We start from the raw sequence: 27,320 nt of genomic DNA, 5'->3' as shown, positions 1-27,320 counted from the left end.
TGGCCTTGCTCATGCTGGGAGCACATCCAAGGCTTCCCCGCGTTCTCCCCACTGTGGCAGGCACACAAATATCCGTATCTGCTGCACTCAGCTGCTGAGTGAAGAGCTGCTCACGGCGCTGGGACGGAGCATGGACAGGGCAGGCGTGTGCAGAGGGAAACGTGAAGGGAAAATGCATCTGACAAGATGCTGGCAGGCTACAAGGAAAAAGGAAAGGGGTGGCAAGCTTGGAACCGAAAAGATGGGCCAAGCCAGGCCCCATTTATCAGGATGAGAGAGGGCCGGGGCTGCAGAGAGGATAAACCAGCGAGGCAGGAGCGGCGCACATCAGAGCTCTGCCCAGCCGCTCCATCTCAGCAGCAGACTCCTGCACCGGCAGGAGCGCAGCTTCAGGCTGCAGAGTTCTAGAAGGCAGCAACTCTCATAGAGGCTCGGTGCAGACCTGGCACCGGGGGCAGCCCGCGTGTGGTAAGGACGGTGACAGTAACATTGGGTGTGGGCACAGGACAGGGAAGAGAACAGATTTTGCTTTGGAGCCTCCCACGCTGGCCACCCGCTGGCCCTTTCTCCCCACTCACTTTGCTGAACGACTTCATGGTCTTCTCTTCCGTCAATGACTTGGTCATCCACTGCTGGGCCCCACTGAGCTGGTCGTCACCTTTGATCTCCACAAAGTTGATTTCCTCCCTCCCCCGGTTCCTCTTGCCCTGTAGCCGCTTAAACTGGAAAAGAAAACAGCAGTGAGAAATCTGAGCGAGGGATCAGGAGACACTGCTAAGGACCTGGAGTCTACGGAGGGCTCTATGACCACAAACTCACTGCCCTGCAAATCCCCTCCTTGCTGTACGTCCTTCTACCTGCCACTGACCTCGCTGCCTGCAGACCAGACCAAAGGCCACCTCTCAGAAGGTCTCCTCAAGCCAGGGGAAGGGAAGCAAGAGGTCTCCCCGAACGAATGAGTGCAAAGAACCAGGAGTATGAACTGGTTCCCTAATTACATACAAATTCTAACTGCCCAAAAGGACTGCACACAACTTTCAAATTAAAATTCAGGGCCAAAAAGGAAAAAACAATTCAAGGACCTCTCCTCTAAACATTGGTTTGTTTTTCATCTCTATTCCTTCTCATTGGTTCCATAACACCACATCAGAACGCTCCAAACCAGAGCAGCTGTCAGCGAGGGAGAACGTGAGCTGGGTAGAGGGGGCCGCAAAAAAACCAAAACCAAAACCAAAACATGGCCAGCAAATTGTCTAGGAGAGAGCTGCTCTTCCCCATGCTTCAAAAAGACAGATCACACCCCAAGTCAGCCAGAGAAGTCAGAGAGGCGCTCCCATACATCCAAAACAGAAAACTCAGAGCAGACATTGAGGTACAGTAGGTTAAGCTGCCACGTGCAATGCCAGCATCCCATACTGGAGAGTGGTTTACATCCCAGCTGCTCCACTTCTGATCCAGCTCCCTGCTAACGCACCTTGGAAGGCAGCAGGTGATGGCCCACGTACATGGGTCCCTGCTGCCCACCTGGGAGACCCAAATGGAGATCCAGGTTCCTGGCTTTAATCTGGTCCAGCCATGGCTATTGTGAGCATTTGGGGAGTGAGCCAGCGGATGAAAGATTTCTCTTTCTTTTTCTTCCTCTCTGTGTTACTTTGCCTTTCAAATAAATGAATGAATCTTTAAAAACAAAAACCAGAAAACCCAGACACTTCCGTGAGACCAAGGTCCTCGTCTGAACGTTAGTGAGGCCCCCTGGGCTCACTCTACCTGCCATATACTGACTTTCACCAGTGGACGAGTTCCCAGCTGCCTGCTGGGCTTAGGTCAGAAAGGACCCCACCATGGAGTCTGCCACACAAACTACACCTAGAGGAGCGGCTGAGCACAGCATCAACCCCAGGCCCGAGCACGCAGAAGGAGGGACGCCCTTCCGGGAAAAGGCGGGCGGAGAAGAATTACGTTCTCCAGAGCCTCCACACCAACACAGCAGCGGTCTTCACTCTCTCCTGACAGGCCGTGACTCCCCGAGGGTTCTCACGTGACCCCAGAGCAGCAGGGCACAGGCCTTTCACCATCCCTCCTGTACAGGTTCCCAGAGGCTCCGCGGGGGGACAGTCATGTGAAACACAGGGGTTATTTAACATAGCTGCTGGGGGTCTCTCAAAACCCATTCTCTCCAGGAGTTCAGCTAGGCATGCTACCACCCAGTGGTAAGTCCACATTCCCTAGCCCCCCCACAACTAGCTATGGGCATGCGAACAAATTCTAGTCAGCAAGACGCAAGAGGACGTGATACATTCGTTCGGGAAAGCAGTGGAAGACAGCCCAAGTGCTTAGGGCCCTGCACCAACATGGGAGACCCGGAAGAAGCTCCTGGCTTCAGCCTGGCCAAGCCCCAGCCACTGCAGCCACTTGGGGAGTGAACCAGTGGATGGAAGACCTCTCTCTCTGTCCTTCCCCCTCTTGGTCTTAACTCTGCCCCCTAAATAAATAAATCTTTAAAAAAAAAAAAAAAAAAAAAAAAAAGGATACTTTCACAGGAACCCTCAGGAAGTCTCCCGACATGGTAACTGTAGCTTTGGCTGCTCTCACAGTCCAGGGAGAGCAAGCTATGTTCACAAAAAGACTGTTCCCTGACAACTCTATGGAGCTGCTACCCCCACCTCCTGCCTAGCTCTGGTCTTTTATGAGGCCAACTAAACCTCCTGTATTCCCTTATATACGCCACCATTATGTAGAGTTTCTCAGTCACACGCTGCCATCTAATCCTAACTGATACAGCTGTGCTAAGATCTGAAACCCAGCGGCCATGATGGTTAACTTACTGCTTCGTCATCGATGAAGGAGGCATCAGGGGCGATTTCCTGGGGGGGAACCAGGGCCGGGTCCTGTGCAGGATAGTAGCCACCACTGTAATAATCCTGCAGCCAAGGAGAAAGAAAGCCACACCAGCTGAGAGCACAGTGAGGGGAACAAGGTCTGTGAGAATCAGTGCCCTCCCCACTGTCCCCGCCAACGGGCCAGCTGCAGGCCCAGATCCTAACGACCTGCCCTGCGCTCCGAGAACAGTCCCTGCAGCTTTCCCGATCTGCACTACACACACGTGGGTATTTTTTAGGAAACGGTGACAGGGGATAAAGACACTTCCTCCTGCTTCAATCTGTACCCCACTCCCTCGGCTGCCTCCCAAGAGCACCTCCTGCCGCTCTCTCCTCCCCTCCCCTTCCCGCAGCCCCACTGCTCCTGCTCGTCAGCCCCCAGGGCGCTGTGCCATGGGCAGGAATGAGAGGGTGTGAGGCCAATCCTGCTCTGCTGTGGCCCGAGGTCCTTTGGGCACAAGCAGACTCTCTGTAAGGGGTGGGCAGGCTGTGGATCTCTGATACGAAACAAACCACTGTTAGAGAACCAAGGGATTTACAAAGCTGAGAACAAACTAGGTTTATGGTACTAGATTTTCAGCTCAGGAATCTGATGATTCCCCACAGAGACAAGCTGCTCAGCCACTGCCATGGACTCCCGAGGAAGAGGGGGTGGAGTGAGGGCAAGGTCCCCAGGGCAGCCACAGGGCTGCCTCCTCCTACTTTCCTTCACCCCAGACTCCCAGAGATGCCCCTCTAAGAACATTCATCCTATAATGGGTTAAATGGGGAATAGGTTTAATAGTCACTACAAAAAAAATAATGTAAAAATCCAGAGCAGTTAAGAGTGCTGATCTTCTGTAGCAGTTTTCAATAGACACGTTTAGATTTCAGTCAGGGCAGGTATTTGGCACAATAATACAGTGCCACTGGGGAAACCCACAGCCCATATCAGAGTGCTGGGCTTGAGACTTGGTTCCTCTTCTGATTCCAGTTTCCTGCTAACATGCACCTGGAGGGAACAGGTGATGGCTCAAGTACTTGGGGGGGCCAGCGCTGTGGCTCACATGGTTAATCCTCTGCCTGCACCGCCGGCATCCCATATGGGCGCTGGCTTCTAGTCCCGGTGCTCCTCTTCCAGTCCAGCTCTCTGCTGTGGCCCAGGAGGGCAATGGAGGATGGCTCAAGCGCTTAGGCCCCTGTGCCCGCATGGGAAACCAGAAAGAGGCACCTGGCTCCTGGCTTCGGATCAGCGCAGCGCCAGCCATGGCGGCCATTTGGGGAGTGAACCAAAGGGAGGAAGACCTTTCTCTCTGTCTCTCTTTCACTGTCTATAACTCTGTCAAATAAAAAAAAAATTAAAAAAAAAAAAAAGTACTTGGGTCTCTGCCACCTTGTGGGAGACCCAGCTTGAGTTCCAGGCTCCTGGCTTTGGTCTGGCCCAGCCCTGACTGCTGCATGCATTTGTGGAGTAAATCAGCAATGGAGATCTCTTTTTAACACTCTGCCTTTCAAATAAATTTTTAAAACATTTCTAAATGAGGGGCCAGCACTGTGGTATAGCGAGTTAAGCCGCCACCTGCAGCACCAGCATCCCATTTGGTTGCCAGTTCAAGTCCCAGCTGTTCCACTTTTGATCCAGCTCCCTGCTGATACAGCTGGGAAAGCTGTGGAAACCAGCCCAAGTGCTTGGGTCCCTGCATCTATGTAGGAGCCTAGAAGAAGCTCCTGGCTTCTGGTTTTGGTCTGGCTCAGCCCTGGCTGCTGCAGCCATTTGGGAAGCAAACCAGCAGATGGAAGACCTCTTTCTCTGCTTCTGCCTCTGCCTCTCCCTCTCTGTAACTCTGCCTTTCAAATAAATAAATAAATCTACAAAAAATTCTTTTTTTAATTTCTTTTTTTTTTGACAGGCAGAGTGGACAGTGAGAGAGAAAGATAGAGAGAAAGGTCTTCCTTTTTGCCGTTGGTTCACCCTCCAATGGCCGCTGTGGCCGGCGCACCGCAGTGATCCGAAGCCAGGAGCCAGGTGCTTCTCCTGGTCTCTCATGGGGTGCAGGGCCCAAGCACTTGGGCCATCCTCCACTGCCTTCCCGGGCCATAGCAGAGAGCTGGCCTGGAAGAGGGGCAACCGGGACAGAATCCGGCGCCCCGACCGGGACTAGAACCCGGTGTGCCGGCGCCGCAGGCGGAGGATTAGCCTGGTGAGCCGCGGCGCCGGCCTTCTTTTTTTAATTTCTAAATCAAATCATGTCAGAGTCCCCTATTTAAAGTGCTTCAATTTGCAGACTACCTCAGTATGTTTATAACTGCACACAGAACTCCAATGTCAGCCCCAATCATGTGGCCAATTCAGGAGTGAACCAGCAGATCGAAGATCTCTTTGCTCCCCACCCCCAACTTTTTCAAATTAAAAAATAAATCTTGGGGCCAGCACTGAGGCGCAGTGGGTTAACACCCTGGCCTGAAGCGCCGGCATCCCTTATGGGCGCTGGTTCTAGTCCCGGCAGCTCCTCTTCCGATCCGGCTATCTGCTATGGCCTGGGATAGCAGTGGAGGATGGCCCAAGTCCTTGGGCCCCTGCACCCGCATGGGAGACCCCAAGGAAGCTCCTGGCTCCTGATCGGCACAGTTCCAGCCGTTGCGGCCAATTGGGGAGTGAACCATCGGATGGAAGACCTCTCTCTGCCTCTCCTCTCTCTGTGTAACTCTTTCAAATAAAAATAAATAAATCTTTAAAAATAAATAAATAAATAAAAAATAAATCTTTAAAAAAACAGAGTGTCAATGTGTTGCTCGTTTGCTGTATGTAGACTAGTGGTTTCTTAGCTTCTAACAGCACTCTTTTTTTTGCTAAAGAGGTCACTCATCATCTTCCCTCCTTCTGACAACAACCTTGAGGGAGATGGCCCATCTCTGAACAACCTACAGCATTCAACAAGGTTTAACAGCAAAGATTTAGGAAACACAATTGTTTTCAGAGTCTTTGGTCAGAACAGGGTCCCCCCAAAGCCCACCTGGCCTCCCTCTTCACGCCTAGACTGAAAATAAGATTGACACCAGAGAACCGCAGGGGATCAAAGGGGACTCCTGTCACCCAACCATCCCCAGCCAGCAGTCAGACTTCCTCCGGCTGCTGAGCCCCCCGCCTATGGGAGCCCTCTCCCACTACGGAGGCTCTGGCTACCAGAAAGTTCTTTCTTAAACCTAGTCACAAGCTGGCATCCTATGGTTTCTCTGAGGTCACACAATCTAAATACCTCTTCCAGATAACACTTGAATACAGCATGTGACTAGAGATAGTTATAATAACCGTTTATGGAGCATCTGCTATGTTGCAGGCACCATTATACTAAGCTAATGCAATTCTCCCAGCAATCCGATGAGGCTGCTATCACATCCCTTTTTGGCGCTGAGGTCTCAGACTTGGCGAGGCCCGTAAACAACCCGCCCAAACTCATGGAGCTTGGGACTCAGAGCCCACACTGCGGTCAGGACACATCACACCACCGCCTACTCCTTCCACAGCACCTGCCGACTCCATCAAGGCCTCTCCATGGTGCCCTCTGCCATCAGCCCCACCGATACCCCTTCCTCAGCTCCCCTCCCCCCCTCCCTGCTTTCTCAGTACTCTCACTCTCCCCAGGCGCTTCTGGGGCTACTTGCGAGAACCTAGGCCACAGTCACCTTGTCCTCTCGTCCACACCTGAGTTTCGCCTGTACTCTGGGCTCAGCGCCTGGCCCCTCTCCCTTCTCCCTACACCTTGCAGCAGCTCCCATGTAGGACTGTGATTTCAGAATAAAAGTGTTTGTTACGAAGTTCACCCTGCCAGACTTTAAGATGTGGGCAGCTGACATCCACAGGGTTTAGAACACACGTAGCACATTCTGAGGCCTGACAGGTTCATGGAGAGCAAGACACGAGCAGGTCAGTTCCATTCCACCCAGGTGACGGCACAGGGCCTCTGGCACTGATGGGCCTGCCCTCCGGGCCCCTACCCACCTGATAGTAAGCACCAGCAGCATTGGCGTCGCCGTATGTGGAGAACTGATTGTAGCCATAGTCGTCCCCAGGCTTAGACATCCAAGGAGCCCCACTCGAGCCTGCCGCCATCTTGAATTCAAGGGGGGCATTGGCTGCATCGTCCTGGAAAGCGGGCTCTGGCTCCGTGCCTGGAGGCAGCTCTTCAGGGACGGCGGGGAGAGGGTAAGGGTATGGCTCGACTCCCGGCGGCTCAGCCTTGTCGGGGAGGGAGAAAAAGTTCTCGGGGGCTACTTCCTCGTCGCTGTCGTCCTCCTCCTGCGTGATCTGCTTCGTCACCTGCAGGGCAGCACTCTTGGCGGCAGCCTTGATGGCAGAGGGCGACGGGGTGGTGGTTGTAGTGCCCACAACAGGGGCAAGAGAGGAAGGCTTGGTCTTAGAAGCCAGTCTGGAGGGCTTAGTCTCAGAGGGACCATCCGAGGGTTTCCGGGAGAAGGCGTGGGGCAGGAGCAACCTGTTAGTCTCTTTCACAGTCAGGTTTTTAGGTTGGGGAAGCAAGGCAGACAAACCAGTCCCCTCACCGGATCCCTGATGAGCCCAGGTTTGGGCAGGAAGGAAGAAAGACAACAAGTGGAATTTCCTATCAGGGACCAGCGACACAGCCAACAGGAGTAACAGCTCCACTTTCAGCCCAAAATCTCACCAACCTTCTTTCCACCATCCCTCCACCCATGCAGGCCATCCAACCTGGGTCTGACTCCTCCAACCTCAGGCCCTTCTGCGGGCTGCACGTCCCAAGGGGAGACGCCACCCTTCTTCCCCTGCTCCTCCCCAGCCCAGCTCCACTGCCCCCTACACCAGAGCCTTCCCCAACTCCATGCTGCCAGCAATTCCATGCCTTCACCTCGCATCATTGCTCCTCCCAAAGAGCGTAAGTCTGTCTCCAGCCCGTCACCTCCCTCCGTGGCCTGAAAGGGCCTCCTAACATGGGAACCCACCTGTCCTGCGGGTTGCCACCCCAAGTCAAGAACAAACTGTCCAAAAGAGATCTACACATCAGGTACCCAAAGGCCCCTGCCTGCCCAAGGAAAGCCCTACAGAGGTGGGACATTAGCTTGCTGATACCAGAGTCAAATACTCAACTTAGCAACATCTAAACTAAGTGGCCCAGCCCACCCAGAACTCCCACTGCTCCTAAGAATCTCACAGACTCCGCTCTTTGCATGTCAAAAGGCCAGCTTGGTCTAACCATAGGGTGAAGGGGCGCCGACTGGCACCTGGTGTCACTGTCCTAGAGTCCCAGTGTGCGCCAGTCCTCAGGCAAGAAGTGCCCTGAATGAACAGAATAAGACCAGGTCAAGTGGGCAAGGCAGGAGGCCTGTCCCGGGTGGAGGGCGGGTTCCTCCGCGCTGGCAGTGCGCACAGGTCTGGGTCATGGGAACCCATGAGATGTGGTTAGAGCACGTCCTCAGGCTACCTCTGGAGCCTGCCACCTCCTCTATAGCGCTGGGTCCCCTCTGTGCCCCTTGGTGCCTTACCAGCCTGTGCTGCCTCTACCCCCTCATGTCTCCCTGTGCTCTGGAACCCTGCTCTTGACTTGTGGGGTGCCTCCTGGGCCAGTCTACCTCCTCCAGGAAGCCATCCTGGCACCAGAATGACTGGCCTCAGTCAGTCTCGGCTCAGCAGCTCCTGCCATGACTCCTCCTTCGTCGCACTCACTATCAACACGGACACCGCACTACCCCTGCCAGTTGTTTCCTAACTTCCGCACAATCGCGTCCTTCTAAGGCCTCTGCCTTGGCAGAGTTAGCGGGAGGGGCAGCGCCAGCATCACAAACCCAAACCCTGGGACAACCACCTTATTTACTAAGGCAAGATGGCTTTTGCTTCTTCCTGACACACACGATCAACACGAGGTCAGAGTGTCACCAAGTGTGGGCAGAACAGGAAGAAGCTTCTGGGGGCCAGAATAAGGGTCCTGGGACGAGGAGAAACACACACGAGCAGCAGGGACATCACCCAACAGCACCATCTGGGTGCTCATCTTGGCCTCACGGTCAAGAGTGATGGGGAGGAACTTAAGTGCGGCAGTCACTGCCTGAGTCTGACCCAAACTCTGCCCCCGTAGCTGTCTCCGCTCGGGCCAGTTCCTCGGCTTTTTCATATGGAAAACAGGAACGAAAATGACACTACTTAGGCACTACTGTGAGGGTGAAGTCAGTTCCGTGTGGGGAAAGCAGAGACCAGTGCCTGGTTGACAGTCAGTGCTATTTAAGTATGTATTTCCTAGGATAAAAACGTGACCGGGACAAAGCAGGCAATTTTAAAATACAGATACTCCCTAACATCTTGTCGATCTATCCATTTATTTGGCCCTCCCTAAATAATCTGAAATGTGAAGAACCGAACCAAAGTCCCGCTCCATCCTCCTGCCACTGTTTGTCGACTGGCGGAGGTGACACCATCGCACCAAAGCCACATGGGGAGAAGTCGCACAAGGAAAACGAAAGTGCACACCTACACCTGCTCTTGATCTGACGTGAACACTGCTGGGCACTGCAAGTGCTGTCTTCAGGAAACAACGCGGGAAGACCAGACCCAGCTCCCGGGGGGGGTCACAAAGCTTACCTGAAGGACAATTTTCTTCTTTGTGGGTTCATCTTCCTCGGAATCTGACTAAGAGAAAAAGAAATGGAATAAGGCCTCCCTGTTTTAGGACAGCGGACGAACCACGTGACACAAACCCTATAAACATCAGGGTTGTCTGTGCGGCCCCTCCACAGGGGCGCAGCCAAACAGCGCGGCTTCCTTCCTGATGGCCAAGAGCTTCGGAGACTAGGGCGTGCTCGCCGTCCCAGTGCCTCATTCCCCTCCCCAGGACTTGTTGCACAGCCTTCTTGGTGTCAATTTCTGTTCTGTTAAATTAAGACTATTTCCTCCCATTTGGTCCTTGGTGGGCAGAAAAGGCCATCCCCTCTTCTTCTATCAATCTGTCCGCTGGAAGATGAATGGTATTTGGCCCACAATCTCACCCAATCTCAGCTTCACTTTTAAAACCACTTACACAGACTACATAACCACAGGGCCGGGGAGCTCCGGTGGGATTAAGCGGTGTGTTAACTACTCTTCTATGAGGCATTAAAGGTCAAAGCCTTTGGAGAAATCCATTCCCTCTCCAAGTATGATCTATTGTCTGCCAGACAGAGCTGCCCACCCTCAGGAAGAAGGCAGGCAAATGATGGCTGTGAGGATTTGGGCAAGACGGGAGGTCACAGTGCAGTCCCCAGTGCAACGTGACTGCTTCTCAGAGAGGCAGTGAAGCTGAGAAGTATCAACACAGTGCCTCAGCATCCTCAGTTAAAGAGCGATGCAGGGGCCAGCGCCGTGGCTCAACAGGCTAATCCTCCGCCTTGCGGCGCTGGCACACGGGGTTCTAGTCCCGGTTGGGGCACCGGATTCTATCCCGGTTGCCCCTCTTCCAGGCCAGCTCTCTGCTGTGGCCCGGGAAGGCAGTGGAGGATGGCCCAAGTGCTTGGGCCCTGCACCCGCATGGGAGACCAGGAGAAGCACCTGGCTCCTGGCTTCGGATCAGCGAGATGCACCGGCTGCAGCTGCCATTGGAGGGTGAACCAACGGCAAAAAGACCTTTCTCTCTGTGTCTCTCTCTTACTATCCACTCTGCCTGTCCAAAAAAAAAAAAAAAAAAAAAAAAGCGATGCAGGGGCCGGCGCTATGATTCAGCAGGGTAAAGCCGCCGCCTGCAAGCCCAGCTTCCCTCTTGGGCGCCGGTTCATGTCCTGCTCCACTTCCGATCCAGCTCCCTGATAATGGCCTGGAAAAAGCAGCAGAAGATGGCTCAAGTGTTTGGGCCCCTGCCACCTAGACCCAGATGAAGCCCCTGGCTTCAGCCTGGCCCAGCGCTGGCCTTTGCAGCCATCAAGGGAGTGACCCAGTGGATGGAAGATCTCCCTCCCTCTATAACTCTTTCTTAAATCTTAAAATAAATCTTAAAAAAGAAAAAAAGGGAAAGATGAAGAGCACATGAATAGCAAGTGCTGACAAACTTTTTATTATTTTTAAAAAATTACCCCAGGGGCTGGTGTTGTGGCATGACAGGAAAAACCACTGTTTGTGGTGCCAGTGCGTGTCCCAGCTGCTCCACTTCCACCCCAGCTCCCTGATAATGACCTGGAAAAAGCAGTGAAAGATGGTCCAAGTGTTTGGGCCCCTGTCACCCATGTGAGAGACCCAGTGAAGTTCCTGGCTCCTAGCTTCAGCCTGGCTCAGCCCTGGCCATTCTAGCCATCTGGGAAGTGAACCAGCAGATGGAAGACCTCTCTCTCTTCTGTCTACTTCTCTCTGGAACTCTGCCTTTCAAATAAATAAAATCAGTATTAAAAAAAAGAAGAAGAAGAAGACGAAGTGGAGCAGTTAGGACAAGAACTGGCACCCATATAGGATGCCAGTGTTGTAGGTGGAAGCTTTACCTGCTATGCTACAACACCAACCCACATCTTTAAAAAAAAAAAAAAAAATTATTTTGTTTATTTGAAAGGCAGTGGCAGAGAGGGAGACATGAAACAGTCATGAATTCACTGGCTCACTCCCCAGATGACAGCAGCCGGAGCTGGGCCAGGTGGGGCAGGCCTGCAGTGACTAAGCACTTGGGCCATTCTGTGCTGCTTTCCCAGGAACATCTAGTAGGGAGCTGGATCAGAAGCAGAACAGCTAGAACTCAAACCAGGGCTCCGTAGCAAAAGATGGTTTAACCAGCTGTGCCACAATGCTGTCCCCCACCCTCAAATCCAAGGTTCTGACATAGGTGATTAGGCAGGAATCTAAGCACCTATTCACCTCTAGATTCTTTTTTAAAAGATTTATTTATTTATTTGAAAGAGTTACAGAGAGGAGAGGCAGAGAAAGAGAGAGAGAGGTCTTCCATCAGATGGTTCAATCCCCAATTGGCCACAATGGCCAGAGCTGTGCCGATCCAAAGCCAGGAGCTTCTTTCCAGTTTCCCACGCAGGTGCAGGGGCCCAAGGACCCGGGCCATCCTCCACTGCTTTCCCAGGCCATAGCAGAGAGCTGGATTGGAAATGGAGCAGCCGAGACTTGAACTGGAATCCATATGGGATGCCGGTGCTTCAGGCCAGGGCGTCAACCAGCTGCACAACAGCACCGGCCCCCACATCCTAGATTCTTTTTTTTTTTTTTTTTTTTTTTTGACAGGCAGAGTTAGACATGAGAAAGAGAGAAAGACAGAGAGAAAGGTCTTCCTTCCATTGGTTCACCTCCCAAGTGGCTACTATGGCCGGCACGCTTAGCTGATTCGAAGCCAGGAGCCAGGTACTTCTCCTGGTCTCCCATGCAGGTGCAGGGCCCAAGCACTTGGGCCATCCTCCACTGCCCTCCCGGGTCACAGCAGAGAGCTGGACTGGAAGAGGAGCAACCGGGACAGAACCGGCGCCCCAACTGGGACTAGAACCCGGTGTGCCGGCGCCGCAGGCAGAGGATTAGCCTAGTGAACTGCAGCGCCCGCTCCTAGATTCTCTAAGAACTCAAATCCTGTTTCGCAACTGACTCCCCTATCTCCTATGTTCCTTTTTGATTTTCCCTCCTATGATAATATTCAATCATAATTACTGAGAACCTACTGGATGCAAGATGGTTCCAGGTCCGTAGCGACTATGCTATGCACCGCAGTTTCCCAGCCAGTGTCCCGGGCAGCTGGAGGCCGGGGCCAAGTCTCCAGAGATACAACAGACCCTTTACCCCAGGGTGCTTCAAAGCTTTTCTATGTGTGTCATGACCTGTCCTTAAAGAACTTGCACTCCAGTAAGAATGACAAACATCCAACCAGCTGTAATAAAAGATTACAGCAGGAAAGGATCAGAACATCAGGTTCAAACATCCCCTCAATGAGTATAGTCACTGTGGAAAATTAAGCACAGAGCTAGCAAATGATTCAGCAAGCCCCCGACTGAGTATTTACCCAAAAGATGTGAACCCAGTACATCGAAGAGATGCCTGCAAAATATTATGCTAAGTGAAATAAGCCAGACACAGAAAGACGAATAGCGTATCTCGTATGTCAAAATCTGAAAGAATGGAACTACAGAAGCACAGAGGAGTGGCGCTAATGGAGGCTGAGGAGATGACAGTCAAAGGTTCCAGGAGCACGGTCTCCGTTAGGCAAGAGTTTGTCATTTGAGAACCAGTGCGCTGCACTTTATCCCCCACATTTCAGCACCAACACTGACTTCCCTTTCTGGCTTTTCAAATCTATCTGGCAGCAGGTACGGGTGAAAACCGCTGCCTCCTTGCCTGCTGGGTACAGCATTCCACAAGGTACAGCTCTTGCTGTCACAGTACAGGTGGAATGCACACGTGAAAGATGTTACAGTTACAGAGCAGGCACAAGTGAGCCCGAATTAATAGAGGACACCATCCCCGCAAAAATGAGTGATGTAGAGACACTGGGTGAAAAGGGGCACATTTACATTCTAACACGTTACAGAACTGGCACTGTGGTACAGTGGGGTTAACTGCCGCTACGACACCAGCATCCCATCTAATATCAGAGTGGTGGTTCCAGTTGCAGTGGCTCCACTTCCAATCCAGCTCCCTGCTAATGCACCTGGGAAGGCAACAGTAGATGGCCCAAGTACTTGGGCCCCTGCCATCCATGTGGGAGACTTGGATAGAGTCCCTGGCTCCTGGCTTCAGGCTGGCCCAACCCTGGCCACTGTGGCCACTGAGGAGCAGATGGAAGATCTGTCACTATCTCTCCCTCCCTCTCTCTGTTGCTCTGCCTTTCTAACAAATAAATAAATAAATCTTTTGGAAAAACAAAATTTAACAAGTTAGGCAACAGATCCAAGGGCAACAATCAGATAATAAACACATTTTACCCAAATTTAAGATTATCTTTATAAAACTGCATGTGTGTATTTTTCATTTGTGGGCTCCTGTGACAAACAAAAAGCAGAACTGTGCAATGTAGCAAACTGTCCTATGGCTAACAGGATTGAAGGCCAGATAAACTGTGGGAAGAAAATTTAATTTTTCTTTAAGTGTCACAGGCAGACTGTTTCCATTATACTGACAACCTGAGTTGAACAGCACACACACGAATACAAAAAAACACTGCAGGGAGACTTCAGAACACCCCTCATTTCTGGATTTGGAGGACTGCTATGATGACTCACAATAATCCTTCTCTCTGTGCATTTTATACCTTTACCAAACCCCATTTTAAGCTATCTCATGACACACACTAAGTATGATAGACCTCCTGACACAAGCGCTAAAACAGGGAACTCGGGAATGTGCTGGGCTCTGAGCTCTTGTTAAGTCACTGTTACTCATCTCTGAAGGAGAGGCAGGACTGTCTTTACTTCTCAAAGCTGACAAGCAGGGATCCTCGTGGCCAGAGGAAGCCAGGGGAACAGGAGGTGGGCAAACAGGACTTGCCACCTGCCCCTTGTAGTAACTTCAGCCAGCTCCACTTTAGAAGAGGTGGGCTCACAGGTTCACTATGGAAAGAGGTTTAATGTTACTCAGAACGGTTCTGGGCATGCAGGGGCCTGACTGAAAACTAACATGAGGTGAGCATTGTGGTACAGTGGGCGAAGCCACTGTTTGCAATGCCAGCATCCCATACCGGAGTGACAGCTCAAGTCCTAGCTGTTCTGCTTCCTGCCCTAGCTGTTGTGGCCATTTTGAGGAATGAATCAGTGAATGGAAGAATGGAAGATATCGCTCTCTCTCTTTGAAACTGTGCCTTTCAAATAAATTTTTTTAATACATATAAAAAAGAACTGGGCTAGAAAAACCAGGTTTAGACTAAGCATATAGGATTTAATTTAGACATTAAAGAGAACTTGAATTATTTATGATGGTAAAATCATACCACAACCTTTACCATTTTAACCACTTTTTCCAAACCATTCTTTTTTCTTTTCTTTTTTTCTTTTTTTTTTTTTTTAAGATTTTTACTTATTGGAGCCGGCACTGTGTAGTAGTAGGCTAAGACTCCACATGCAGCACCAGCATCCCATTTGGGTGCCGGTTCATGTCCTGGCTACTCCTCTCTAATCCAGCTCTTGTGGAAGACGGCCCAAGTGTTTGGGCCCCTGCACCCACATGGGAGACCTGGAAGAAGCTCCTGGCTCTGGATCAGCCCAGCTTCAGCCGTTGCGGCCATTTGGAGAGTGAACCAGCAAATGGAAGATCTCTCTCTCTCTCTCTCTCTCTCTCTCTGTAACTCTGCCTCTCAAACAAACAATAAACGCTTAGCCTGCTACACCACAGCACCAGCCCCCCCAAACTATTCTGAAGTATACATTCAACGGCATGAAATACATTCACAGTGTTGTGCAGCGATCACCACTATCTATTTCTAGAACTTTTTCCATGATCCCAAAAGAAACTGCATGCACAACAGCAACTCGCCCCGCTCTTTCTAGCCCCTGGTAACCTCTACACAGAACACGGAACACGGAATACGTTTCCTGTCGCCGTGCCTTTACCTGTTCGGTTCCTCACATGAGTGGCATCACACACACTTGTCCTTTTGTTTACATTACTGAGCACAATGTCTTCACGGCCTATCCACGCTGTGGCATGTGTCAGAACTTTGATCCTTTTTAAGACTGAATAATATTTCAGTGTAGCGATGTGTCATGTTCACCTCTTGGTGAACACTGGGGCTGGTACCTTCAGCTGCTGGGAGTAGTGCTGCTATGAACATGGGTGTACAAGTATCTGAGTCCCTGCTTCCAATTCTTTCATGTAGGGGTGAGACTGGTGGATTGTATAGTCATCCCTTGTTTGAGTTTTTTCTTTCACTTTTAATTTGCATCTACTTACTTTATTTAAGAGAGAGAGAAAGAGCAACAGAAAGAAACAGATTTCTCCCATCCCCTGGTTCACTCCCCAGTTCACTCCCCAACTGGGACAGCCTGAGGCCAGGAGCCTGGAACTCCATCTGGGCCTCCCATGTGGGTGGCAGGGACCCAGGTACTTGAGCCATCACTGCTGCCTCCCAGGGTGCGCATCTGCAGGAAGCTGGATCCAGAGCAGAGCCAGGACCTGAGCCCAGGCTGATAGCACAGGCAGCTCTGCCAAGCAGTGTCTTAATCAATACACCAGATACCCAGCCGTGTGTTAACTTCTTGAGGAACCACCAAGATGTGCTATACTTAGGGGTATACTGAACGGAGGTTGTGCAGTCAAATCTTTTTTTTTTTTTTTTTTGACAGGCAGAGTGGATAGTGAGAGAGAGAGACAGAGAGAAAGGTCTTCTTTTTTGCCGTTGGTTCACCCTCCAATGGCCGCTACGGCCGGCGCATCGTGCTGATCCGAAGCCAGGAGCCAGGCACTTCTCCTGGTCTCTCATGGGGTGCAGGGCCCAAGGACTTGGGCCATCCTCCACTGCCTTCCCGGGCCATAGCAGAGAGCTGGCCTGGAAGAGGGGCAACCGGGACAGAATCCGGCGCTCCGACCGGGACTAGAACCCGGTGTGCCGGCGCCACAAGGCAGAGGATTAGCCTGTTAAGCCACGGCGCCGGCCATGGAGTCAAATCTTAGAGTGCACTGCAGATCAGCGAACGGTGACCCAACTGTGCCCGTGCAATCAGGCTGAGAGAAGAGGGAGAACAGCAGAGCACTCAGGGCGGAAAGAGTGTGCGGGGTCAGAACAGGCACACACGGACTCTGGGGCACACACTGACTGCGTCCTTAAGAAGAAAGTATTCCATTTCTTTTTGGCCTCACAAGCACCTGAACCTCAACGGCCACTGCTGTCCTCTCCATTCCAGCTGCCAGGAGTGACAAGACACACACACACCCCGAGCCTGCTGAGCAAGAACGGAAACAGACATTTTCCATTAAGCCAGGTCCAGTGGGATCTGCTAATCTATCAGAGCCTCACTCCCCATGGCAGCCTCCCTCTTATCTTCTCAGGCCCTGGTTCTGAGAGTCCCTCTCCAAAAAGCAATCACTCACTGCCAGGGCCAGGAGCCAAGGAGGAAATAAGGGTCCAACAACTGACTCCTTCCCCCCAGGGCTCCCAACTCTTAACTACTACCACGATTACCCTGATTAGCTCAACTCATCGACTTTTTACTCTCCAGCCCCAGCATCCTGCTTACATCTGACCACCGGTGAGGATTTGTTTTCCCTCCTATTTTTGTGCTCTTCGTTTACATCATTTTCTGAATCAGGTTGCCTGTGGCTCTTCCTTCTCTTTTCCTTTCCAAAAATATTTATTTATTAGGGGCTGGCACTGTGGTGCAGTGGGTAAAGCTGCTGCCTGCAGTGCCGGCATCTCATCTGGGCGCAGGTTCGAGTCCTAGCTGCTCCACTTCCAATCCAGCTCTCTGCTATGGCCTGGGAAAGCAGTAGAAGATGAGCCAAACGTTTGGACTCCTGCACTTGTGTGGGGGATTGGGAAGAAGCTCCTGGCTCCTGATCAACCCAGCTCCAGCCGTTGCAGCCATTTGGGGAATGATCCAGCAGATGAAAGACCTTCCTCTGTCTCTCCCTCTCTCTGTAACTCTACCTCTCACATATTTTAAAAATATTTATTTATTATTTATTTGAAAGGCAGAGTGACAGAGGGAAGAGAAAGAGCCAGAGACAGATATCTTCCATTCACTGGTTTACTTCCCAAATGGCTGCAATAGGTTTGAACCAGGCCAAAGCCAGGAACCAGGAACTCTATCCAGGTCTCCCACATGGGTGGCAAGAGCCCAAACACTTGGGTCATCATCTACTGCCTTCCCAGGCATATTCACAGGAAGTTAGATCGGAAGCGGAGCAGGCGAGACTCAAACCAGCACTGATATGGGACGCCAGCATAGCAAGGGCAGAGTAAACTGCTGAGCCACAACGCAGGCCCCACGGTCTCTCATCAGGAGGCACAAAGACCAAATCCACCTCTGCTACGACCCAGCTGTGCGGTGCTAGGTAAATCACCTCTGCTCTCCCATGTCCTTCTAGGGACAAGCGCCCAGCACACATTCAGAAACGGAGCAGGTAGCTCACAAACGCGACCGCACTCACCTGCCCGTTCCACCCAGGCAGAGCTTCCCTGCCTCTCCTGCAGGTATCTCAATGACCTGGTTACGAGGAATGACAACACCTCGTGCAGTCACGGCCTCAGAGCTCCGAATTTTCCACTGGATAAGTAACCACTCTGATAGTGGGAATGCTAACACCAGAGCAGCCTAAGAGTTCTATCTGCTTTGGAATACACATTCAATGCCACAAAACCCAACTTTTCTGCACTCTCCACACCCTAATTTCAAGAGGCCTGCATCTCCTGAAGCCATGAAATCAGCCACTGGGCATGGGTCACAGCTAGAAAAGCAAAGGGGGACGCAGAGGGTGCTGATCCTCTCTGTGGACCATTCCAAACTTCCCACACCAAACAGGAGCTCACGGAAGGTGGTCATGGAATACCCCCGCAGCGAGAATCTGACACTACCCTGACCCAGATCCAAATAATCTAATTCTCTCCCATGGACGATCAGAATTGGTACTAACAGTGTAGTTCAGTCTGCCTGATCTCTAAAGGGAAGAAAACAAAACCCAAGAAGGTGTGCGTGGGTGGCAGCCTTGCACCTGCAACAAAGGCAGAGAGACAGAGGTCAGCAGAGAGAATCCAAGGCACAGACAGGCCGCGTGTGGGCCCCCAGGCCATCTCCAGCTCCCCTCCCAGTGTACTTCCCACGCGTCGCCATTCAGGCTAACTTCAGTTGGCTTCTGACACTGCAACCCACGAAATCCAGCTCATCCCCAACCAGCTCTGCCTCCTGCAGTCCCTAACTAAAGGGCTGCACTACCCTCCCCTGGTACCTGTGCCAGAAGAGGGGGCGGTCAACCTTGACAGCTCTCTGCACTCGTGACCCAGTCCTCCGCCTGGCTTCCATCTCCTGAACAGACCTCAATCCTCTGGGTCTCTCCGTGCCCTGCTGCCTCACCTAGGCCCCCAGCAACTCTCACACTGCAGCTACACATCTCAGTCTTGCTCCCTCCAAGGCGCTCGGCGCTCGGCGATCAGGGAATTCCTCCACCACCACAGAACGAAGCAGGAAGACCTCAGCCAGGCATCCAAGGCCCGCTCTCTGCGGCCTCTGCCTCCCTCTCTCGCCCTGTTTCTCACCACCACACCTTTCTCACTCGAGTCCCTCAAAGCATCTTCCCCTCACGTCTGTACAGCCTGCTTCCTCTGACGACGTGCTCCTCTCCACTCTGCCCCTTCTCCTGCCCCTCCTACTCACCTGCTTCCTCCACGCTGACACCTCCCTCTTCTAGGAGCTTCCCAACCTCCTCAGACTGGGTGCGTCCCCCGTGGTGTGCCCCGCTGGCACCAGCTGTATCGTGGTCTTCTCTGACATGACCTAAAACCTTTTTCCTTGTTTACCTCCCCAGATGACTACCCATTCCTTCTCGGCAGAGTCTGTCACGCTCACGGCCACCCTGAGCTCCACACAGAGAAGCACCTCAATACGGAACAAATGAATGAATGAAAACAGGGCAGAGTTAGGGGCCAGTGTGGCGGCAGCAGTTAAGCCACCACCTGCAATGTCCACTTCCTGTACCGGGGCGCCAGTCTGAGTCCCAGCTCTCCTCTTTCTGATCCAGCTCCCTGCTTAAGCCTGAGACAGCAGCAGAGCATGGCCCAAGTGCCTGGGCCCCCACCACCCATGTGGGAGACACGGAGAGAGTTCCAGGCTCCTGGCATGGGCCTGAATCATGCCTGGCTGGTGTGGCCATCTGGGGAGTAAATCAGAGGATGGAAGATATCTGTGTGTGTATGTGTGTGTCAGTCTGCCTTTCAAATAAATCAATCTAAAAAAGAAAAAGAAGGGGCCAGCGCTTTGGCACAGTGGGTTAACGCCCTGGCCTGAAGCGCCGGCATCCCATATGAGCACTGATTCGAGACCCAGCTGCTCCACTTCCGATCCAGCTCTCTGCTATGGCCTGAGAAAGCAGTAGAGGATGGCCCAAGTCCTTGGGCCCCTGCACCAGAGTGGGAGACCTGGAAGAAGCTCCTAGCTTCGGATCAGCGCAGTTCCAGCCGTTGCGGCCAATTGGGGAGTGAACCACCGGATGGAAGACCTCTTTCTCTCTCTCTTTGCCTCTCCTCTCTCTGTGTAACTCTTTCAAGTAAATAAATAAACCTTTAAAAAAAGAAAAACAGTTCAGAATCACTTACTTATATTTCAGCACCAGATTCCAAAAGGAAATGATATAAGAAAAGCTGATTCATCCCTTCACTGTGCACTGAGGGCAAATTAAGTACAAGACACAGAGCTGAGAACCTGAGGGGCAGCTCTTTCAAAGACGAACGTTGCCCACGCGACTTTCTAGAACATTCTTAGGCTGCCTTACCCCAGGAATTAGGTGTAAAGGCAACAAAAACACCAACTTGAACCAAACAAAAGTGAAGAGCTCAACTATCTGAGGGCTAGGACTTGATTTAATCTCACCAGCCATGTCACAGCACACCTCAGACACTCAGTGAATTACACCGACAAAGGAAAAATGAGTTAGAAGTCCTCAGTCTGCTGCTGCCTCAGCCAACCTACACAGAATATTCTACAACCTGGGGCCAGCGCTGTGGCATAGCAGGTAAAGCAGCTGCCTGCAGTGCCAGTATCCCATATGGGCGCCATTCCAGTCCCGGCTGCTCCACTTCGGATCCAGCTCCCTGTTAACATGCTTGGGAAAGCAGCAGAGGATGGCCCAAGTACCTTTTTTTTTTTTTAATATATATATATATTTATTTATTTACTTATTTGAAAGGCAGAGATACAGAGAGGAAGACACAGAGAGACAACCTTCCATCCACTGGTTCACTCTCTAACTAGCTATAACAGCCAGGCCTGGGCCAGGCTGAAGCCAGGAGCCAGAAGATTCTTCCAGGTTTCCCACATGGGTGCAGGGGCCCAAGCACTTGGTCCATCCTCCACTGTTTTCCCAGGTTTATTAGCAGGGAGCTAGATAAGATGTGGAGCAGCCAAGACTAGAACCAGCACCCATATGGGATGCTGGCACTGCAGGCGAAGGCTTAACCTCCTATGCCAGCCCCAACCCAAGTACTTGGGTCTCTGCACCCATGTGGGAGACCAGGAAGCAGCTCCTCACTCCTGGCTTCGGACTGGCCCAATTCTGGCCAATGCGGCCATTTGGAAAGTCAATCAGTGGATGGAAGATCTGTCTCCGTCTCTCTCTCTAATTATCAAATAAAATAAATGAATCTTAAAAATAGAGTACTCTATAACCTGGGGCCTACATTGTGACGAAGCGGGTAAAGCTGCTGCCTGCAATGCCAGCATCCCATACGGGCACCAGTTCGAATCCCAGCTGTTCCACTCCTGGTCCAGCTCCTGGGAATGGCCTGGGAATGCCGTGAAAGATGGTCCAAGTGCTTGGGTCCCTGTCACCCACATGGGAGATACAGACGGAGCTCCAGGCCGACTTGGGCCTGGCCCAGCTCTGGCCAGTGCAGCATTTGCAGAGTGAGCCAGTGGGTAGAAGATCTCTCTCTCTGTCTCATCTTCTTTCTTGGTCACTCTGCCTTTCAAATAAATAAAACAAAAAAAAATTTTTTTTTTTTTTTTTTGCTAAAGTCACCTACCCCACATATCAGAATTTGGTAGATACAAAGCCTAGGAAAAAAGAACAAGGAGAATAAGCAAAATGCCAGGGACATTTCTTTCTTTAAAAAAAAAAATAAGTAAGATGCATTTACTTACTTGAAGGGCAGAGCTAGAGAAAGACACACACACACACACACACACAAGGTCATCCATCCACTAGTTCGCTCCCCAAATGGTCACAACAGCTGGAGCTGGGTCAGGCTAAAACCAGGAGGCTGGAACTCCATCCGGATCTCCCATGTGGTTGCAGGGTCCCAAATACTTGGGCCATCTTCCACCGCTTTCCCAGGCACATTAGCAGGGAGCTGGATCAGAAGTGGAGCAGCTGGGACTCCAACCAGCACTTGTGGGATGGTGGCATCGCACAGCAAGCGGCTTCGCCCATCCCCAGGGGCCTTTGTCTCAGGCTCTATCAAGGCTGAGGTGAGTTTCAGTGGCACAACAGAAGGCTTTATTTTGGATCCAAGACTTTAAAATGATAGACTCAGAGAAGAGAAATGATATGGAAGAAACAATATAAGGAGGGAGATTCTAGAACCTCCCTCCATGAAGAATTCATATTCATTTCAGTCATTCAATCAAAAAATATCTATAGAATACTTAGCATGTGCCACGCACGATTTTAACCACCAGGGATACAACAAAGAATTTAAAAAATAAAAGGGGGGTGGGGAGCAGCACTATGGCACAGCAGGTTAATGCCCTGGCCTGCAGTGCCAACATCCCATGTGGGTGCTGGTTCGAGACTGGCTGCTCCACTTCCAATCCAGCTCTCGGCTGTGGCCTCGGAAAGCAGTAGAAGATGGCCCAAGTCCTTGGGCCCCTGCACCCAAGAAGAAGACCCGGAAGAAGCTCCTGGCTCCTGGCTTCGGATCGGCGCAATTCCGGCCGTTGCAGCCAATTGGGGAGTGAAGCATCAGATGGAAGACCTCTCTCTCTCTGCCTTTCCTGCCTTTCCTCTCTCTGTGTAACTCTTTCAAATAAATAAATAAATCTTCAAAAAATAACTTATTTTAAAAATAAAGAATTTTTTTAAAAAGGTGGTGGTGGGGGGAGGGGTAAGTTTTTGGCCCGGCAGTTAACAGTCAATCCCGCAACCATATCAGCAGTGTCTGGTGAGAAGCCCATCTCTGGTTTCCAGCTCCAGCGTCCTGCTGACGCACACCCCGGGAGGCAGCAGTGACGGCTCAAGTACATGAGTTCCCGCATTCACCTGGGGGACCAGGAGCGAGTTTGGGATCCCATCTTTGGCACAGTCCACTCGAAGTCACTGCAGGCACTTGAGGAGTGAACCGGTGGATGGGGGCTCACTCTTTGCCTCTGAATTAAAACAACAGAAAACAAAAAAACTCCTACCTTCCAAGAGTTTGTATACTATAGAAGAAGTGAAGTTCAGGGGCCGGCGCTGTGGCATAGCAGGTAAAGCCGCCACCTGCGGTGCTGGCATCCCATGTGGGCGCTGGTTTGAGACCCAGCTGTTCTACTTCTGATCCAGCTCTCTGCTGTGGCCTAGGAAAACAGTTAATGATGGCCCAGTCCTTGGACTCCTGCACCCACGTAGGAGACCTGGAAGAAGCTCCTGGCTCCTGGCTTCAGATCGACCCAGCTCCAGCCCTTGCAGCCAACTGGGGAGTGAACCAGCGGATGGAAGACCTTTCTGTCTGCCTCTGCCTCTCTGTAACTCTGCCAATAAATACGCCTTTTTAAAAATAAGTGAAGCAAAAAATTACATATATGGTATGTGAGCTGGTGTGGGCGCCATGGGAAAAAATGAGCAATATTTATTTAGCGGGATGCGAAGCGGCAGGTGATAAGAAGCTGTATTTACATAAATGGGTAGGCATATCTGGTACAGGTTGAGACCAGCTCACAAAGCCTGCACCCCTCAGCGGAATGCCTGGGTTTGCATCCTGGTTCTGCTTCTGATTCCAGCTTCCAGATTTGCTGTATACTCCGGGAGGTGCCAAGTGACGGCTCCAATGCTTGGGTCCCCACCACCACACGGGTGTCCTGGATGGAGTTCCAGGTTCCTGGCTTCAACCTGGCCCAGCCCTGGCAGTTGTGTGCATTTGGGGAAGGAACCAGAGGATAGAAAATCAATCTCTCTGCCTTTTGAATAAAACTAAACAAAAATTTTAAATAAAAATCAATAAATAGGTAAGGCTCAGGAAGTCCCCACTGAGAACAGTCTTTTAACCCAAGGTTGAGTGAGGGGAGGGAGAAAACGCTAGGGTTATCTGGAGAAAGAAACAGCAGCGCCAGTGTGAGAAAATGGAAACTGCCCCAGCAGAGTTGAGAGGGCAACGGAAAGCAAAGACAACAGCAGGAAACTTCGCTCAGTGACAAAGGTGAGCCACTTCTCCTGGGAAACCTGAAAGTCCCCTCATCCCACAGCCCTCACAGCGCAGGTGTGCAGTATTTCTGGGCTCCGACACACAGAAATGACATGAGCTGGGCTGCCTCTTCTAGAGGTAGGGTTCACGTGCGCTAATCCACCTAGGCTGGGCGAGACGGAGGCATCGGGTCTGAGGCGCAGGCAGGCCCACCTCTCCACTCTCCCCTCGACAGGGGAGCCACTGGCTGCCGCACCGCTGTTTCTGAGGCTCCGGCCTTATCTCCCGGATTCACCGGACGGCAAGTGATCTGCACCCAACAAATAAATGCTGGACTTCTTCTCTAACTCCGCCCCAAAAACAGAGGCCAGGCATCCTACCCTTTTCCTCCCGGCCCTGACGGATGCTTGTTAAGATCAGAGGTAAAGGAAAAGGTTGGCCAAGGGCCCAGGAGCCGGGCCTCCTGTCACCGCTTCAGGTGGTGCCACATGGCATTCTGTCAAGACCCAGCCTGGGGTGAAGACGCGGGACCAGAGGCCTGGACCCGTCGTCGGCGCCAGGTGAGGATGACAAGGGGCGCGAGGGGCCCGCACGGACCAAACATCCCAGCTCCCTAGCAAGTGAACAGACTTCGACTCCATCCCGTCGTCGTCGGATTCCAGCGGCCCTCAACCGACGGCGGCGTTCAAGTCCGAGCCACAGCCAAACGCCGCCTGGCCGGACGGTCCGGGGCGCCCTCCCCGATACTCACATCCCCCTGGTGCAGCTCCGGCGCCGCGATCTTCACGGGCTCCGTCCTCTTCTTTGGCTTGGGAAGCCCCAGGGTGGGCCCGGCACCGCCGACAGGGGCGGGCAGACTGAGGCCAGGGCCTCGGGGCGAGGGCGCCCCCAACCCCAGCCCCTCCCCGACTCCCGCCGCTTCTGCAGGGCTCACGCCTGGAGGTGGGGGGAAGCCGCCCAGGCCGAAGGGCAAGGGGGGAGGAGGCTGGAGCCTGGGGTCTCCGGCGGGCGGGGGCAGCAACAGCGGCGGGGGGAAGGCTGGGGCCAGCATCTGGGGGGGCGGGGGCAGCAAGGCCGGACCCTTAGGTGCAGGGAGAGAAGCGAACAAGCCCCCTAAAGCGGGCCCAGATGCAGGGGCCTCTGCCTCCTCTTCCTCTGGCTCCGGCTCAGCCTCATCCGGCTCACTCTCATCGCTGCTGGCGTAAGCAACCAGCGACATGGCGCCTCCCGCCTTTGGGGCGCCCTTGCCGGCAGACGAGGCCTACTTGAGACCGGGGATGCCCGGAGGCCTAGTAGGCCCCGCTACTCGGCAGGGCGGGAAACCAAAAAGCCCGTTTGCTCTGAACTCTAGGTTTAGCCCCGGCAAAAGCCCATGGCCACGGTTGATTTCCACCGAGTAATTCTTCCCTCTTCACTTAAGCTCCTAGTCCCGGGCAACTACACACAGCTAATGGCCGCCGAGTCACTCCGCCTCCTCCTCGGCGCACCAATATAAGAACTACCACTCCCAGAGAACACTTTGGAAACAGCCCCATTCTCCACCACAGGGATCTCAGCGCAAGGCAAGGCGGGAATTGGAGTCCGAGAAAGGATTAAGGGGCGCGCAAAAAGACAGAAGGGAAACCCGCCTCTGGCGCAGGGACTTGTGGGTTGAGTAGTTTTGTTGTTTACATGGTAAGTCCTAGGTGACTACCAGCCCCATCGGCAACCGCGGTAATTATGGAGACTTGTAGGAGAGCATTTCGGTACTTGTAGTTCACTAGGGTAGGCCCCTGGGCGCTAAGCCTTATGGGATATGTGGTGTGCTTACAAACTCCAAGTGATGTCGCAAAGAGAGGGAGTCTGGGAAGGTGGAGGATTGGATGTGGGTCGGGGGGAGGAAAGGGGGCGTGGGTGTAAATAGCTTAAAGGGAAAGTGATCTGTAAGTGAACTGATGGAGCTCCTAAGTCCGCTGAGACTGGGAGTTAGGAAAAAAAAAAAAAAAAAAAACATAAAAAGCCAGGATCCGAGGCGTCTGTACGAAACTGAGCTGCAGGTCGCCAGAAAGAAAGCGAGGCTGCAGACCTAATAATAAACATGTCAGATAGCCGAAATAACTGTGGCGTAATAGGAAGGAGGCGACCTCCTTTGCCATGACTAGGATGCATCCAGGATCTCACCACACCCTGGAGCCTGGGCCTGGCCACCCCCTCCCCGGCTGCAACCAGCGAGACGGAAAGATGGCAGCGCCCTGGGAGCCAGGTGCTAGGGGCTGATTCCCGCTCCTCAGCTCAGCGCCCCAAAGGGACAGGACTCGGCACGGTTCTAAGGAATCACCCGCGTCCGTCCCTCTCGGCCTGTGCCCCGCAGGTCCGTCAGCAGGTGGCCTCTGCCTCCCCGGGTGTCCGTGAGTGCTGTCTGCCATGCCCGGGGTGTGTCCCGGTGGTATTTGCCGCTGCGCTGGCCTCCTTGTCCATCCATGTGTGTGGGCATTCATGTCTGCCTGGGGCCATCTGCCCAGCAGCTCGCCTTCCTTGTTCCCTGGTGATTTTGTGTCCTCTTGTTTCTCCATTTTTGCCCCTTCCTGCCTGCCCGGGGCTGAGAGCCCTGCCGTCTTTTACAAGCTAATCCACCCCTGTGTGGGCGCCAGCTCCCTGCTCCTGGCTAGCAGAAGTCCTGTTGAGCTCAGTCCATCCTGTTTCATAGGCAAACTCATCACACCGCCTTCGCCACAAAGCCTGCTGAGCCTCCACGCACATTGGCTTTCCCTCTGGATGCCTGGAGTTTCTTCTGTGCAATGGTGCTCAAACCTCAGTATGCACAGCCATCGCGCGGGAAGCTTCTGAACGATTCCAACTCCGGATTCTGGTTTCAGAGGCTCCTATTCACCCTGTGTGGGATCTGGATCTTGGAGAAACCCAAAAAAGGCACATGTGGAGAAACTGGCCTGGCGAGTGCTGCCGGGCAGCTGGCATGCCTTGCACAACGCTGACTTCTGCAGCCTACCTGGAATCCGGCCTCCCCACGCTGCACCCTGGGGACTTTAGGTAGACCCATCTCTGAGTCTCACTTGCCACCTCTGAAAAATGCATAGAGCATGACAGGGCCCTGTCCCACTTGCGCAAGAAACGCCTGCCGTTAGCACACAGGGAGAGGGCTCAGCACTAGCACGGCTTGCTGACCTGTAGGGGAAGGACAGGCACCTACCTCTGTTTAGTAGCTATTTTCTTTTTCAAAGACTTATTTATTTATGGGAGCCGGCGCTGTAGCATAGCAGGTTAATCTGCTGTCTGCAGTGCCAGCATCCCATATGGGCACCAGTTGGAGTCCCAGATGCTCCACTTCCCATCCAGCTCTCTGCTCTGGCCTGGGAAAGCAGTAGAAGATGGCCCAAGTCCTTGGGCCCCTGCACCCGTGTGGGAGACCTGGAGGAAGCTCCTGGCTCCTGGCTTCAGCCTGGCCCAGTCCCAGTTGTTGCAGCTATTTGGGGAGTAAACC

General features: G+C 52.6%; 1 protein-coding gene across 1 annotated transcript in view; it reads right to left on the bottom strand.

Moving 5' to 3' along the window:
• The window catches only part of PRCC (proline rich mitotic checkpoint control factor), a 30,714-nt gene extending 5,304 nt beyond the window's left edge, over positions 1–25,410 (bottom strand). Inside the window, exons 1-5 of the mRNA XM_062192524.1 lie at positions 24,594–25,410; positions 9,466–9,513; positions 6,859–7,425; positions 2,826–2,921; positions 579–722 (exon numbers count right to left, since the gene is read on the bottom strand). Coding sequence (XP_062048508.1) covers positions 579–722; positions 2,826–2,921; positions 6,859–7,425; positions 9,466–9,513; positions 24,594–25,061 — 1,323 coding nt within the window. The 5' untranslated portion in view covers positions 25,062–25,410. The remainder of the gene's footprint in view (positions 1–578; positions 723–2,825; positions 2,922–6,858; positions 7,426–9,465; positions 9,514–24,593) is intronic.
• Between the last annotated feature and the right edge of the window lie 1,910 nt (positions 25,411–27,320).

The sequence above is a fragment of the Lepus europaeus genome, chromosome 5 (assembly GCF_033115175.1).
Source record: "Lepus europaeus isolate LE1 chromosome 5, mLepTim1.pri, whole genome shotgun sequence".
Classification (NCBI taxonomy): Eukaryota; Metazoa; Chordata; class Mammalia; order Lagomorpha; family Leporidae; genus Lepus; species Lepus europaeus.
The sequence above is the reverse complement of the archived record's forward strand: the minus strand, read 5'-3'. Positions and strand labels throughout refer to the sequence as shown.